We start from the raw sequence: 12,371 nt of genomic DNA on the forward strand, positions 1-12,371 counted from the left end.
TCCTTCGCCCTATCAGGCTAAGTAAACAGTCTACCGGCCAACCCAGGTGGCCTTGCATGGAATGGGAAGAATAGTAAACACACAGTCGTTATCAGGGAGTTTTTGTTCGGCTCCAGCCTTGAGCCCACAGCTGGCGCCGAGGGGGTATCTGCATTATGATGCTGATGTTGTTGATTTTTCTTTTATGCGAGCAGCTCATGAGAATTTCAAAGCTGTTCTTTAACACTCCGACACTGGTCTCTCAATCTCCCGTTGGAGAGCTGCGAGCTTCTCCATGATGTTATTAACCTTCAGTTCCGTGGTCTTGTCATTCTTGTGCTCAGAGAGCTGATTCTGAGAACTCACGACTGCAGTCAGCTGTTCCACGATGTAATCCAACTTTCGCTCAGAGGTGTTATTCTGAGCAGACCTCTCCTTGATGTAACCCAATATACGCTCAGAGGTGTTATTCTGAGTATTCACGGCAGCTCTAAGCTCCTCCAAGGTCTTAACCATGCTGCACTCAGTGAGCCCATTCTGAGAAGTCGCGTCTCGTCCCATCGTTTCAATCCCAGCGGGCAGCCTTGGGGGGGTTTGAACAGCCAGTTCCGCTTTCTTAATTCTCCGATAAGCCAGGGCCAAGCCAGCTCCGATCAGCAAGAACCCTGTTATCATGGTTCCGAATAGGTAGATATCTTCAGCGTCCTCGATCGACAGTCCCGCCAGGCACACGACCCTCCATTTCTGCCACCCGTCCATCGTGTATCCGGCAGGGAAAGTCCCTCCAGGGCACTCGTGCTCTCCCGAGCCCAGACTTCTCGTTGAGAAAAGGGTGTCAATAGCATTCAGAGACCAGTTGATCAAATCTATAATTCTCTTTTAGGTTTAGAGAACAGACTGTGAGAGAGTGTTCCAGGGAAAGTAATACACACGAGACAAGACAAGGACACAAGAGGCTAAGCAGGGAAGATAAGGGGAAGGAGGAGAGGAGAAAAAGTGCGACTGCCTTCGCCGAGAGCCAAACGAGAAGAAAGTCAGAAGTTAACTGGCGAGCTAACTTCCTGCTTCCACCTAAGCATGATATACCATCTTCTGACTGAGAGACTTATAAATGCTACGGAAGTGGAGGAAGCAAGAAGAATGAACTGAGTAAAGTTTGACTTATCTGACTGTTTTGTTTTGCTCAATGCGCCTTATAATCTGGTGCGCCTTATGGTCCGAAAAATACGGTACTAGTTGCCTCACAGATGGTCATGTTTTTGGTAGCGTTTGCATGGGTGTCATTTTGTCTGTAAACGAGATAATCCAAAAAGTTTTGAATGAATTCAGATTCAACTTTGTAGGGATGTAGAGAGTGGTCATGTTAACAATTTATTTACATTAGGTCTTAAACTTAATGATTTATTTGTCAAAAATTGGCCAAAAAAAGCCTCATAACTTAGAAACTATGATTCTAACAAGTGTGGTGTGTATTGTCAAAATACTAAAGATTTTAAAGATGTGTCAGAGATCAAATGCATGTCACATCTGACTTCTAAAAGTCAAAGTGGTAATAAAACTATATAGAGCTATTTAAAACTATGTTCCTTACTGGTACAAAGTTGATTCTGTTAATCTGGACGTATTTTCAGTGGAAGAAATATTTCCTCACATGTTCAAGTGACTTCTCCAACCTTATTAACAATACATTTGCAGTTACAGATTTAGATCTCACCATTTTACAATACTGTACAATAAACTAAATAATGACAGTAAAGTGTCTTCAATCTTTAATTTTCAGTCCCACATGTTGCCAAAACAACCAAAAAATCTTCAAATTAAATGTGTCATAAAGTGTAAAAAGTCATAATTCTAACTTTTTGGGTTCTCGCCCTTGTTTAGCAGTTGTTCTTTTTTTCAGCCTACTTTCTCTCTGTGTTTGCTCCACCTGTTATAGAATTAAATTATTCTTATTATTTTACCTTTTTCATTTGTAGGTCAAAAGTCAGACAAAGAGCTTGCTGCTCATGTTGCCCCACATTTAGCAAATAATGGTTTCTGGTTCAAAAAAATGGGTGAGTTTCTTTTAATTTTCTTATCCTTCTTCTTGGTTGCCCTGACGTTTGTCTGCTGAGAGATCATATTTGAGCCATTGTTGACAGAGAACCTGACTGAGCTGGGAAAGTACACACTGAATTTGAACACAGTGGTCCATGAAACAAACGCTGTCAGCTTTGGCGGTAGAGCGCTTCCAACGTTCACACTGAAGTTTACCATTAAAGGTGAGGAGAAAGAATGCTGTGTGTTTAGCTAGTGATCATTATTCCCACCATTCTGACCAAACAGACACACTCCTTTGTTCTATATTCAGAGGGCGATGCAGCAAGCTTTGATATCAGTGCAATGAGCCCCACGCTGCGAGTGGGCGTGCCGTTTGACATTCCTCTGCAGATAAAAGATGGTTATGGCCACTCAACGACCCTCACTTCTAAACTCACACCTGAGCTCAAATGCTGGTGAGTCTCATTAATGCTACTGAATTTTTAAATGCTTGAGAAAAAAATATGTATAAAAGCCTTTGTGCCTTTATTATGTCATATTTGACAGTGTTGTAACACGGCCATTGTTATTTATTTATTTTTATTTATTTATTTTTTAGTGGTCTTGATCTGAGTTATGAGACATTCTCCAGCAGTGGAACCACATTCACCATCAAAAATGTCAAAGCGAGAGGAAAAGTCCTGAATTACCAGCAATCCAAGGTTAGAACTAATGATTTCTACGCTACAAACACATAAATTTGCCCGTCACATGGAAGACTGCTTAAAATAAATAAATAAACTACTAATAGTACAGTCATAGTTTTATCAAGAGGTTTAACAACTACTTGAAAGTCAATAGTCAAAAAATTATTAGCTGATTTGGTGATTTATTTTTATGTGCTTTGTTTGCATTTTCAGAGCTATGACCTGGAAGTGACCCTGCCTGGCCTGAAACAACACACTAAGTCCGTCAAGATCAGTCTTCTTCCTGGTAACCCCTCATTTATTTATGATTTTAGAACAGTTTGTGTACTGGTTTCTCATGTGCATTATGTCCTTTCAGAAATCTTGATTGTTAAATGCTTAAATCACACTATAATAACCGTAGCATATAGAAGATTTATGTTTCCTATCTGCTCCTGGACGAGTGGACCAATCTTGATGAGACTGTGCAAACAACAACGACGTAGAGATTCGAAGATCAGTTTTGGTTGAGCATCATCTTCTTTTGAGACACTTTATGAAACAACTGGATTCATCCTTGGCACTTAAACGTTGATAATTATATTTAAATAATTTATTTTCATGTCTAGTTTACTTATCCATTGCTAAAGTTTTGGCTCAAAATCAATTTTGTTGACAGCATTTGAAGTATGCTTCAAGTGTATACTCTGTAGATCAGAAGTGATTGCTTGGATGAGGAAAAAAAATATATAAAACTTTAAATATAAATACAATTTAAAAGTGTAAGTAACGCATTTAACTAAAGTCAAGCATCTGATGCTTCCAACAGTCGTACTCATCCCTGCTGCCAATTTAGAATAACCACTAAAAGCATGCACAAAGCCAGAGTACCTGGAGATGGTTGGATTCTAGCTCTGAGGCAGTAGTGCTAACCACCACATCACAGTGCAGCCCTAGTTGTCTTAATGCCTCACAGGCATTCACACTATTGAGTTCCTCTTTCTCTTTATTCTTTATACTTTATTCTAGTTGCTCCATGCTTCTTCGCCGTGGAACTACTTTCACAGTTTTTGTGCGATTTTAACCGTTCAAATTTTAAACTATTCTGCTATTTCTGCTAATGCCGACTATGACTTTTGGTGCTCATAACTTATATACTTTTTGAGATATTAAATGTTTTATGCAATTTTTTGGTCCCATTGAAATGAATGGACCACATTATCAGTGTGGTCACTGATTTTGCTTGCCGAGCTGAGCTGTGTTTTAGCTCAGTGAGATGAGCAGCCGTTTTCAGAGCAGGAGGCCCGGGTTCAAATCCTGCTTATGGCAACATTTTTTTCAGTTAACGGTTAAACTTTTTTTTAAAACTCTTTTTTAACACAAATTACAGCTTCTTCTAGCCGCCTTGAGACCAGGAGGCCCGGGTTCAAACCCCACTCATGGCACCATTTGTTCTCAGAAGACAGTTAAACTTTTTCACCTCTCTTCAGTACAAATTTCAGCTTCATGCATTCTCAATCATCCAGGAAAGTAAATCTCCAAAAAGTTGATTCTGTTCATCTGGATGTAGCGTTTTGTGGGAGAAACGCTACGTCACTCATCCAAGTGACTGAAGAAGTCACTTGGATGAGTGACGAAACATTTCCCGCAAAACGCTACGTCCAGATGAACAGAATCAACTTTTTGGAGAAATTTCAGCTTCTTTACCTCTTTTCAGCAAAAATTTCTGCTTCTTCACCTGTTTTTGGCAGAATTTTCCATTTCTTCACCTCCTTTCAGCACATAGTTTTACTTCTGCTGTTTTCAGCAGATTCCGCTACAAGGCATTCACACTGCATTTTCGCAGGCAATGCAACTTTTTCTAGTTTCAGTTCAGTTTCAGTTTCAGTTTGTCCTGTCGCAGGAAGGTGTATAAAGTGTGTAGTTTTTACAGCCATAAAACATCTATAATAAAGAATAATTGTAAAAAATAAAGTTAGCTACTTCGCGGATTTCACCTATCGCAGGCTATTTTTAGAATGTAACTACCGCGATAAACGAGGGACCACTGTAAATATATATACACACTTGTATAAATAAAGAAATCTTAAATAGAAATGTGACCGTTGACATGTATTGAGGGGTGGGGACAAATGGGATATTGCACATGGGATAAATTGATAGGAGTGAGCAGCAGTACAAGATTTTAGAGTGGCAGTTAGTACAGTATTGCACGGAGTAAGGGTTTTTATTTTTATTTAAATACTAATAAAAATGGAGTGACCAGTGTAGAGTGTAGTATGTACTTGTGAAACTGTAGGACAGCTTCTGTGTGCATCCTGTGAAGTGTGGTGTGTTAAAACTGTTTTTGAGTCTTGTGCTCCCAGCAGACAGACTCCTGTAACATCTGGCAGATGGTAACAAGGAGAACAGCTGATGTGCTGGGTGGCTGTGGTCCTTGATGATGCTGTGTGCTTTTTGGTTGCACCGCTGAAGATAAATGTCCTGAATGGCAGGAAGCCTCATGCCAATGATGTGCTCTGCTGCTTTCACCACCCTCTGTAGTGATTTGCCGCTGCTGGCAGAGCAGCTTCCATACCAAACTGTAATGTAGCTCGTCAGCAAGCTCTCGATCGCACTACTGTAGAAATTTCAGGTGATGTTGGCATTCATGCCCAACTTCCTCAGCTTCCTCAGAAAGTTGAGTCCCTGGCGAGCTTTCCTGATTGCAGTGTCTGTGTGAAGGGTCCAGGAGAGATCCTCGGTGATGTTAGCCTCAGCCTCACTGTCCCATTTGTAGATGTCCCTGGAAACTGTTTTTTCCTATTTTAAGTCTTTGTCTGTATGCAGGCAGCAGCAGTATGGAACAATGGCCTGCCTTGCCAAAAGCTGGGTGGGGAGGGGTTTGTAGCAGTCCTTGAATGGAGTGTAGCAATGATCCAGTGTTTGATCACCTCTTGTAGGGAAGGAGATGTTGGCAGTATTTACGGAGAACTTTCTTCATGTTGGCTCTGTTGAAGCACAATAAAGACAGCTTCAGGATTTTTGTTCTCAAGTCCAATAATGACGTCATACAGTTGGTCCATAGTCATAGGCCAACTGTTGACGTAAACAGCTGAAAGGTGAACTGAACTTCCTTGGGAAGTAAAAAGATCTAACTTTGATGGTGAGCAGCTCGTGGCTCTGAGAGCAGTACATTAGCAGTAGATACACTGATTGAGTTTTAAACCTCTGATCAGACGTCTGCCATCAAAACCATTTAGGATAAAAAAAAAGTGTCCCCAGGAGACTTTGTAGCTTCACTGTAAAGGTAACAGATGTCATTTAGCTGTGGTTCAAATGATAATCTGTTGGCTGCTAACATTAAGACAAGGTAAATTAGATTTTTGTCTTATTTTTCTTAAAGATTCCCTGATTTTGTGTTGTTTTTTAGGTATCCCAAATTCCCTCCATGTCAAACCGGAGGAAACGTCAATCGATGTGGAGAACGGAGACCAGGTCACGTTTCATGTCGAAGTTCACGACGAGGCTGGAAATATCACCGCTAACCCCAAACAGATCGTCCGCTGCGAGGTACAAACATGGATTTGTTCGGAAGTCACAGGTGCCTCTGTGAAAACATAGAAAACTGTATTTATTGAAACACCATAATGAGCTGTTTTATATATGTTGATCTATTTATTTTCAGTGGTGTCTTGTTTCTGTCTGTAAGGCAAAAAACTACGCAGGCTGAATCTTTTTGTTTTTGTTCAAACATTTCCAGGTTAAAGGTTTCCCCCCGGTGGTCACTGATTGCAGCAGCACCGGTGCTGGCCAGCTTGTGACAAAGCCCATTAACCTGAAAATAATGAAAGGAGAGCAACAAGAGCTCAAAGCTCAATTTGTGATGCCTGTGAGTTAGAAAAAAAGAATTCTTCTGCTCAGAAGAATATTTCCAAGTATGTAGCTTGTTTGTAGTGTCTCTCTCCTCTTTTCATTCTAGAGTTACAAAAACATACCGCTGGTCATGAAGGGGCTGAGGGTGCTGCCCAGCACAAGGGTCTCTGTGATGGAGCTGTACAGTCAGGACAATGAGAATCTGGTGCTGAGGAACAGTGAAAAGATCGAATGGATAGCCGGCGGACTGCTGGACAACTTATTCTACAAGCTGTATGATGAAGCTGGCAGGGAGGTACCGCTCACTGCTGAAATAGCCTCCATGATCAAGGTGTGTAATGTGCAAATATTGCTGTTTACTTTTGTAATAGATTTTTAGGTAGGTGTTGGATTTTGTAAATGAAAAAACAATTATATATATTTTATTTTTATTTTTTACCCTTACGAAATAATTCTAGGAATTAAAAAAAAAAAAAAAAGACTTGTATGAGCCATTCTGTTTTAACACTTCTTAGCTTGATGTTAACTTTTCACTGTGAAGGTTAACTGGACAGGAGATGTCTTTCTGGAAGATCTGGTCCAGGGGAAGCTGCCTGATTTACAGGTACCTAAACGGGTGGGAGAGCAGCGCTTCTACCAGGTCTCCTATCAGGACCAGAGTGTGTCCGTCTCCTTCACTATCGAGTAAGCCATGAACCTATAATCAAAGCTTTGATTCAGTGTTTTCATTAGATACGGTCTGCACACTGATGTGTGAAGATATAAAGTCCCCTCTTTTGTTTGTAGGCCTCGTCCAGATGAACCAGAGCATCTAAAAGTAGCTTTACCCCAAACCACAGTGAAGCTTGGTGAGATCCTCTCCGGAAACATTAGTGAGTATAAATCTGATCATTTACAATTAATCACATTTTTAAAATTCACGGTTGCATGCTATATTACTCAGAATAACTTTCTTTGCACAGGCTTGGAGCTTGTGGACCAGTTTGACAATTTAACCAAGACGCTTACCCCCACCTGTTTGAACCACATAAAAGTGGAAGCTGAGGGGCTGGACAAATCAGCCATCACATTTAAATGGCAGGTGGGACCAGAGCCATGTGCATTTAAGACAAAAGTTGACTCAAATATTAGTTAAATCAAATCAAATATGCACTAATGCAATCTTAATATTATCTGAGCAAACAAAGCTCCCTTTATTATGTGTTTTTGGTGAGCTAAGGGTATACATGTGTGCATTTGCCCTTTCACCTGCCCTATGGCCACTATAAATCTATTAAATCCTCCTCCCTACCAATAAAAAAAAAAAAAAAGCCTGCTTTTGTTAAAATAGCAAGGTCATATTACTGGAATTCCACAGATAATGAACCCTCCCTTACAACCAAGGAGACAAAACATTTTTCTACACTCTGTAGATGACATGAAAAGCTTTTGTCTTTGTGGTCAAAGTTCACTAAAATGGTAACAAAGTCGATGTTATTTTATATGACCGAGATGGTTTTGACCTTCATAAATTCAGAGATGGTGCCACAAAGCTGCTGATTCAGATTACAGCTTAAGGAGAGCAGGACATGTAAAGATAATGTTGCTTTTAGAAGAGGTTAATGAACTCTTGAAGGAACCAAGCTGTGTGTTATAAAATTTGTACTTAAAGTGTTCACAATTTATCCTGCATTTTACCACTATAGTTACTATTTTACTATAGTGGTAAAATAGTAACTGTTTGCATTATTACGGCACCTGTGTAAATACTGTATGTGGTTCATGTGTCCTTAGAACTGTATTTGTATTTGTCTAACACAGTACTGTAAGAAGATGATGAAGAGAAAATTCAGTAACTTCTTTATTTAATAATGAGCAGGCCAGATGTGGTGATTGTGATGATCTAAGCTGATAAATCTCACGGCTCTGTATTGTACCAGGACAGCAGCTGTGCTGCCGTGGTGACGGGAATTCGTTTCCAATCAGGGTCTCTCGGCCCTCGAGAACTGTCTTTCAGCTACTCTGACTTTGTGGAGCGTGTCAGTATTAAAGTGACCGCAGGACTCCCTGCTCAGCTTAAGCTCATCAGCGAACCGGAGCAGGTAAACAAATAAAAGATTCTTAATTTAATTTCTTTTTAGAGACAAACTAAAGGTATAGCTCATCCTTTTGTGTGTGTTTTTTTCAGCCTTTGCAGGTGTTAAATGATCACGGCATCTCCAAACCATTTGTCGTCCAGCTGTGTGATGAGTGGGGAAACCCTTCTCCAGACCAGAGGGTTGTAGTGGACTTAAAGACTTCACCTCCAGGACTGACGGTTAGCTTGAAAATCAACACAGTCAAAGAAAGCACCATGTAGTCCTGTGAAAAATGAAGTACAGTAGCTGTAGAGTAACAGCTTAGCTTAGACCTGCCTTTATAGGGGTGGTCACACTTGCTGCTGATCACTTAGTCAGGCTTATTGGTTTGGCAACTTCTGGCTGCAGCTGTATGGAATCTATACAATGATCTAATAGGAGAAGTCTTGTTATTGTTTCAGGTGAAAACCAATGTTATTTCACAACCTGTGAACGCAGAAGGGAAAGCCTCTTTCATTGTTAATGGTTTGAGCGGGCCGAAGTAAGTAAAATTTTATTTGTAGTAATACAGCATCAGTCTTGATGTTTCACTACTGTAAAGTCACTAGTGGAAGTGTTGATAGCCTGTTCTTCCTCTAGGGGGTACTATCAGCTGCAGTTTAAAGGCTCCTTCAACAAAAAACCCATCCCTGGTCCATCAGTGAGCCTCACTGTCCTCCCTGATCCCAAAAAACCAGTCAGCCTATCGGTGGAGTATGACACCAGTGTCAAGTTTTTTGCTGGAAGCAAATTCCCAGGTTTGCATTTGTTTTTCTCTCTCCTTCCTTTAAAAAATGTTTTATTAATTCATTTATTTGTATTTTGATCAGTTTAATCTCTGTTCAGCCAAACTAAGGGAAGGTCTTTGTTTCTCTTCAGTTTTCTCAGTGACTGTGGTGTCTGATGAGGGAAGTCCAATTACTACTTTTAGTCCAGCTGCTGTGTCCATGTTCATATGGGATGGGGTATCTTCAGGGAAAAAGCCTCCAGAAAGAGTGAGTGACTAAAACACAAGAGTCTCCTTGATATACAGTGGTCCCTTGTTTATTGCAGGAGTTTTGTTCTAAAAATAACCCGACAGGTGAAATCTGTGAAGTAGCCAACTTTATTTTTTACAATTATTATAGGTGTTTTAAATAAGGCTGTAAAGCCCCTCACTACACACTTTATACACTTTTCTCAGACGGGCATGAACATTTTCACACTTTTCTCTCTTGTTTAAACGCTCTCAAAGTTCAAACCTTCGTAGAAAAATAAGTACAGTGTTTCAGAATGAAACCAAAGGCATCTGCCGGTGACTTTGACGGTGCAAATCATTTCGTTGACATTGTTGTGTTTGTTGGGGAAAAACTGTTCCAGTTTAAATATACAGCATACATCTTTAATGACTTAAAAACCCAAGAATTGGGTGCACAAGTTTGAAGTGTGGATTGTCTGGAATCCACAGAGGGTCAAAATTTCACATATATACATATACTCACTTAAATCTGTTAATAAGTGGTACTGAAGATTGTACAGTGTCTTTAAATTGGAAAAAGCCAAGTGTATTAACATTAGTGATAATGATTGACTATAGTTGTTAGTTTCTCTGTTAACATAAAAAAGATTTGTTCGACACAACTCATTAGATTGACCAATACCAGGAAAACTAAAAAGGAAAATTGTAGATTTATGCAAGTAGAGGAGTTCTTTTTTTCCTATCGTAAACTTTTCTCTTAAAATAATATTTATTTATTTTTCAATATTTCTTGTGTAGGCCATTGAGCTGAAGTGTAATAAACCCATGAAAAATGAAAAGAATGACTGTTTTCACTTCAGGTAAGATACTTTTCAGGTCTGTTTCTATTTTGTTTGACTTGGTGACAGATGTTTTAAAGCATAGCTTTTATATTAATATTATTAAGTTACTTCAAGCAGCTAGTTAGCTTAGCTTAGTTTCCACAAAGCCTTAAAACAGAGGAATCGGCTAGAGTGACCTAGTACCAATATAGGCAACAAATTCATGTTAACTAGTGAGTTTGAGAGCTGCTGGTATTGTAATAAAAATGTTTTATATGTAAAGTCAAACTAATGGTTTCTCTTGGTTTCCAGTCTTTGTGCTATGCTAACCAATGCTAAGCTAATCACTTGCATAAGGTAGTTTCAAATTTATAGTATGCAAGGGGTCCTGTCGTTTTAGCTGACTCAATAAAACCGCATGTAGGACGATTTTCCAGAGTGTAGGTTTGTGTTAGAATAATGGTGATGATGATAATAGCTGAAAAAAATAATGTACCGTGCGTTTCCTTGCAGAGACAAAGACATCCCAGAGGAAGCTAGAAGGCACACCATACAGTTTTCTCTTCGTATTGACAAAAAAGACGTTCTCTACAGCAATCAGGTTGGTTTTAATATATAATAAAAAACACAAAACATTTTTAACACGTTCATATTTTGTTTTCAAACCCTCATAAAGCGTATTAAGCCACCCTCCACATACTCATTATTTGTACCAACAGTGGTATGCAAAAGTTTGGGCACCCCTGATAATTTTCATGATTTTTCTTTATAAATCATTGGTTGTTTGGATCAATTTTGAATCAATTTAATTTCAATATATCATATAGCAGACAAACACAATAATATTTGAGAAGTGAAATGAAGTTTATAGGATTTACAGAAAGTGTGAAATGGTTACCTAAACAAAATTAGGCAGGTGTATGAATCTGGGCACCCCAATAGAAAAATTACATCAATATTTAGTAGATCCTACTTTTGCAGAAATAACAGCTGCTAAACGCTTCCTATAGCTTCCCATGAAAGTCTGGATTCTGGTTGAAGGTGGAGACAAAACATCTCCAGTTCAGTCAGGTTTGATGGTTTCCGAGCATGGACAGCCCACTTTAAGTCACACGATAATATATCAGTAATAATCAGGTCTGGGGACTGAGATGGTCATTCCAGAACGTTGTACTTGTTCCTCTGCATGAATGCCTTAGTAGATTTTGAACAGTGTTTTGGGTCGTTGTCTTGTTGAAATATCCAGCCCCGGTGCAACTTCAACTTTGTCACTGATTCTTGAACATTGTTCTCAAGAATCTGCTGATATTGACTTGGATACCATGCGACCCTCAACTGTAACAAGTTTCCCAGTACCTGCACTGGCCACACAGCCCCACAGCATGATGGAACCACCACCATATTTTACTGTAGGTAGCAGGTGTTTTTCTTGGAATGCTGCGTTCTTTTTCCTCCATCCATAACACCGCTTGTTATGCCCAAATAACTCAATTATAGTTTGATCAGTCCACAGCATCTTATTCCAAAATGAAGCTGGCTTGTCCAAATGTGCTTTAGCACACCTCAAGCGACTGTTTGTGCCATGTGCACAGAAATGGCTTCTTCTGCATTACTCTCCCATACAACATCTCCTTGTGCAAAGTGCTGAATAGTTGAACACTGCACAGTGACTCCATCTGCAGCAAGATGATGTTGCAGGTCTTTGGAGCTGGTCTGTGGGTTGACTGTGACTGTTTCCATCCTTCGCCTCTGCTTATCTAAGATTTTTCTTGACCTGCCACTTCGGGCCTTAACTGGAACTGTGCCTGTGGTCTTCCATTTCCTCAATATGTTCCTCACAGTGGAAACTGACAGCTGAAATCTCTGAGATAGCTTTTTGTATCCTTCAACCTAAACCATGATGTTGAACAATCTTTGTTTTCAGGTCATTTGAGAGTTGTTTTGAGGCTCCCATGTT

The 12,371-nt window shown here is 39.7% G+C and overlaps 1 protein-coding gene across 3 annotated transcripts in view; it reads left to right on the forward strand.

Annotated features, from left to right (window-relative positions):
- The window catches only part of smchd1 (structural maintenance of chromosomes flexible hinge domain containing 1), a 39,511-nt gene that overhangs the window by 18,898 nt on the left and 8,242 nt on the right, over positions 1 to 12,371 (forward strand). For all 3 annotated transcript variants that reach the window (XM_084939530.1, XM_084939527.1, XM_084939528.1), the window contains 18 exons: positions 1,956 to 2,033; positions 2,121 to 2,240; positions 2,330 to 2,474; positions 2,618 to 2,720; positions 2,919 to 2,991; positions 6,097 to 6,236; positions 6,427 to 6,555; positions 6,646 to 6,870; positions 7,081 to 7,223; positions 7,326 to 7,411; positions 7,502 to 7,620; positions 8,459 to 8,620; positions 8,707 to 8,835; positions 9,058 to 9,137; positions 9,236 to 9,393; positions 9,515 to 9,630; positions 10,392 to 10,453; positions 10,928 to 11,015. In XM_084939530.1, the coding sequence (XP_084795656.1) occupies positions 1,956 to 2,033; positions 2,121 to 2,240; positions 2,330 to 2,474; positions 2,618 to 2,720; positions 2,919 to 2,991; positions 6,097 to 6,236; positions 6,427 to 6,555; positions 6,646 to 6,870; positions 7,081 to 7,223; positions 7,326 to 7,411; positions 7,502 to 7,620; positions 8,459 to 8,620; positions 8,707 to 8,835; positions 9,058 to 9,137; positions 9,236 to 9,393; positions 9,515 to 9,630; positions 10,392 to 10,453; positions 10,928 to 11,015 (2,156 nt within the window). The remainder of the gene's footprint in view (positions 1 to 1,955; positions 2,034 to 2,120; positions 2,241 to 2,329; positions 2,475 to 2,617; positions 2,721 to 2,918; positions 2,992 to 6,096; positions 6,237 to 6,426; positions 6,556 to 6,645; positions 6,871 to 7,080; positions 7,224 to 7,325; positions 7,412 to 7,501; positions 7,621 to 8,458; positions 8,621 to 8,706; positions 8,836 to 9,057; positions 9,138 to 9,235; positions 9,394 to 9,514; positions 9,631 to 10,391; positions 10,454 to 10,927; positions 11,016 to 12,371) is intronic.

The sequence above is a fragment of the Perissodus microlepis genome, chromosome 9 (genome assembly GCF_051167445.1).
Source record: "Perissodus microlepis isolate ML-2025 ecotype Zambia chromosome 9, ASM5116744v1, whole genome shotgun sequence".
In the NCBI taxonomy this organism is placed as follows: domain Eukaryota; kingdom Metazoa; phylum Chordata; class Actinopteri; order Cichliformes; family Cichlidae; genus Perissodus; species Perissodus microlepis.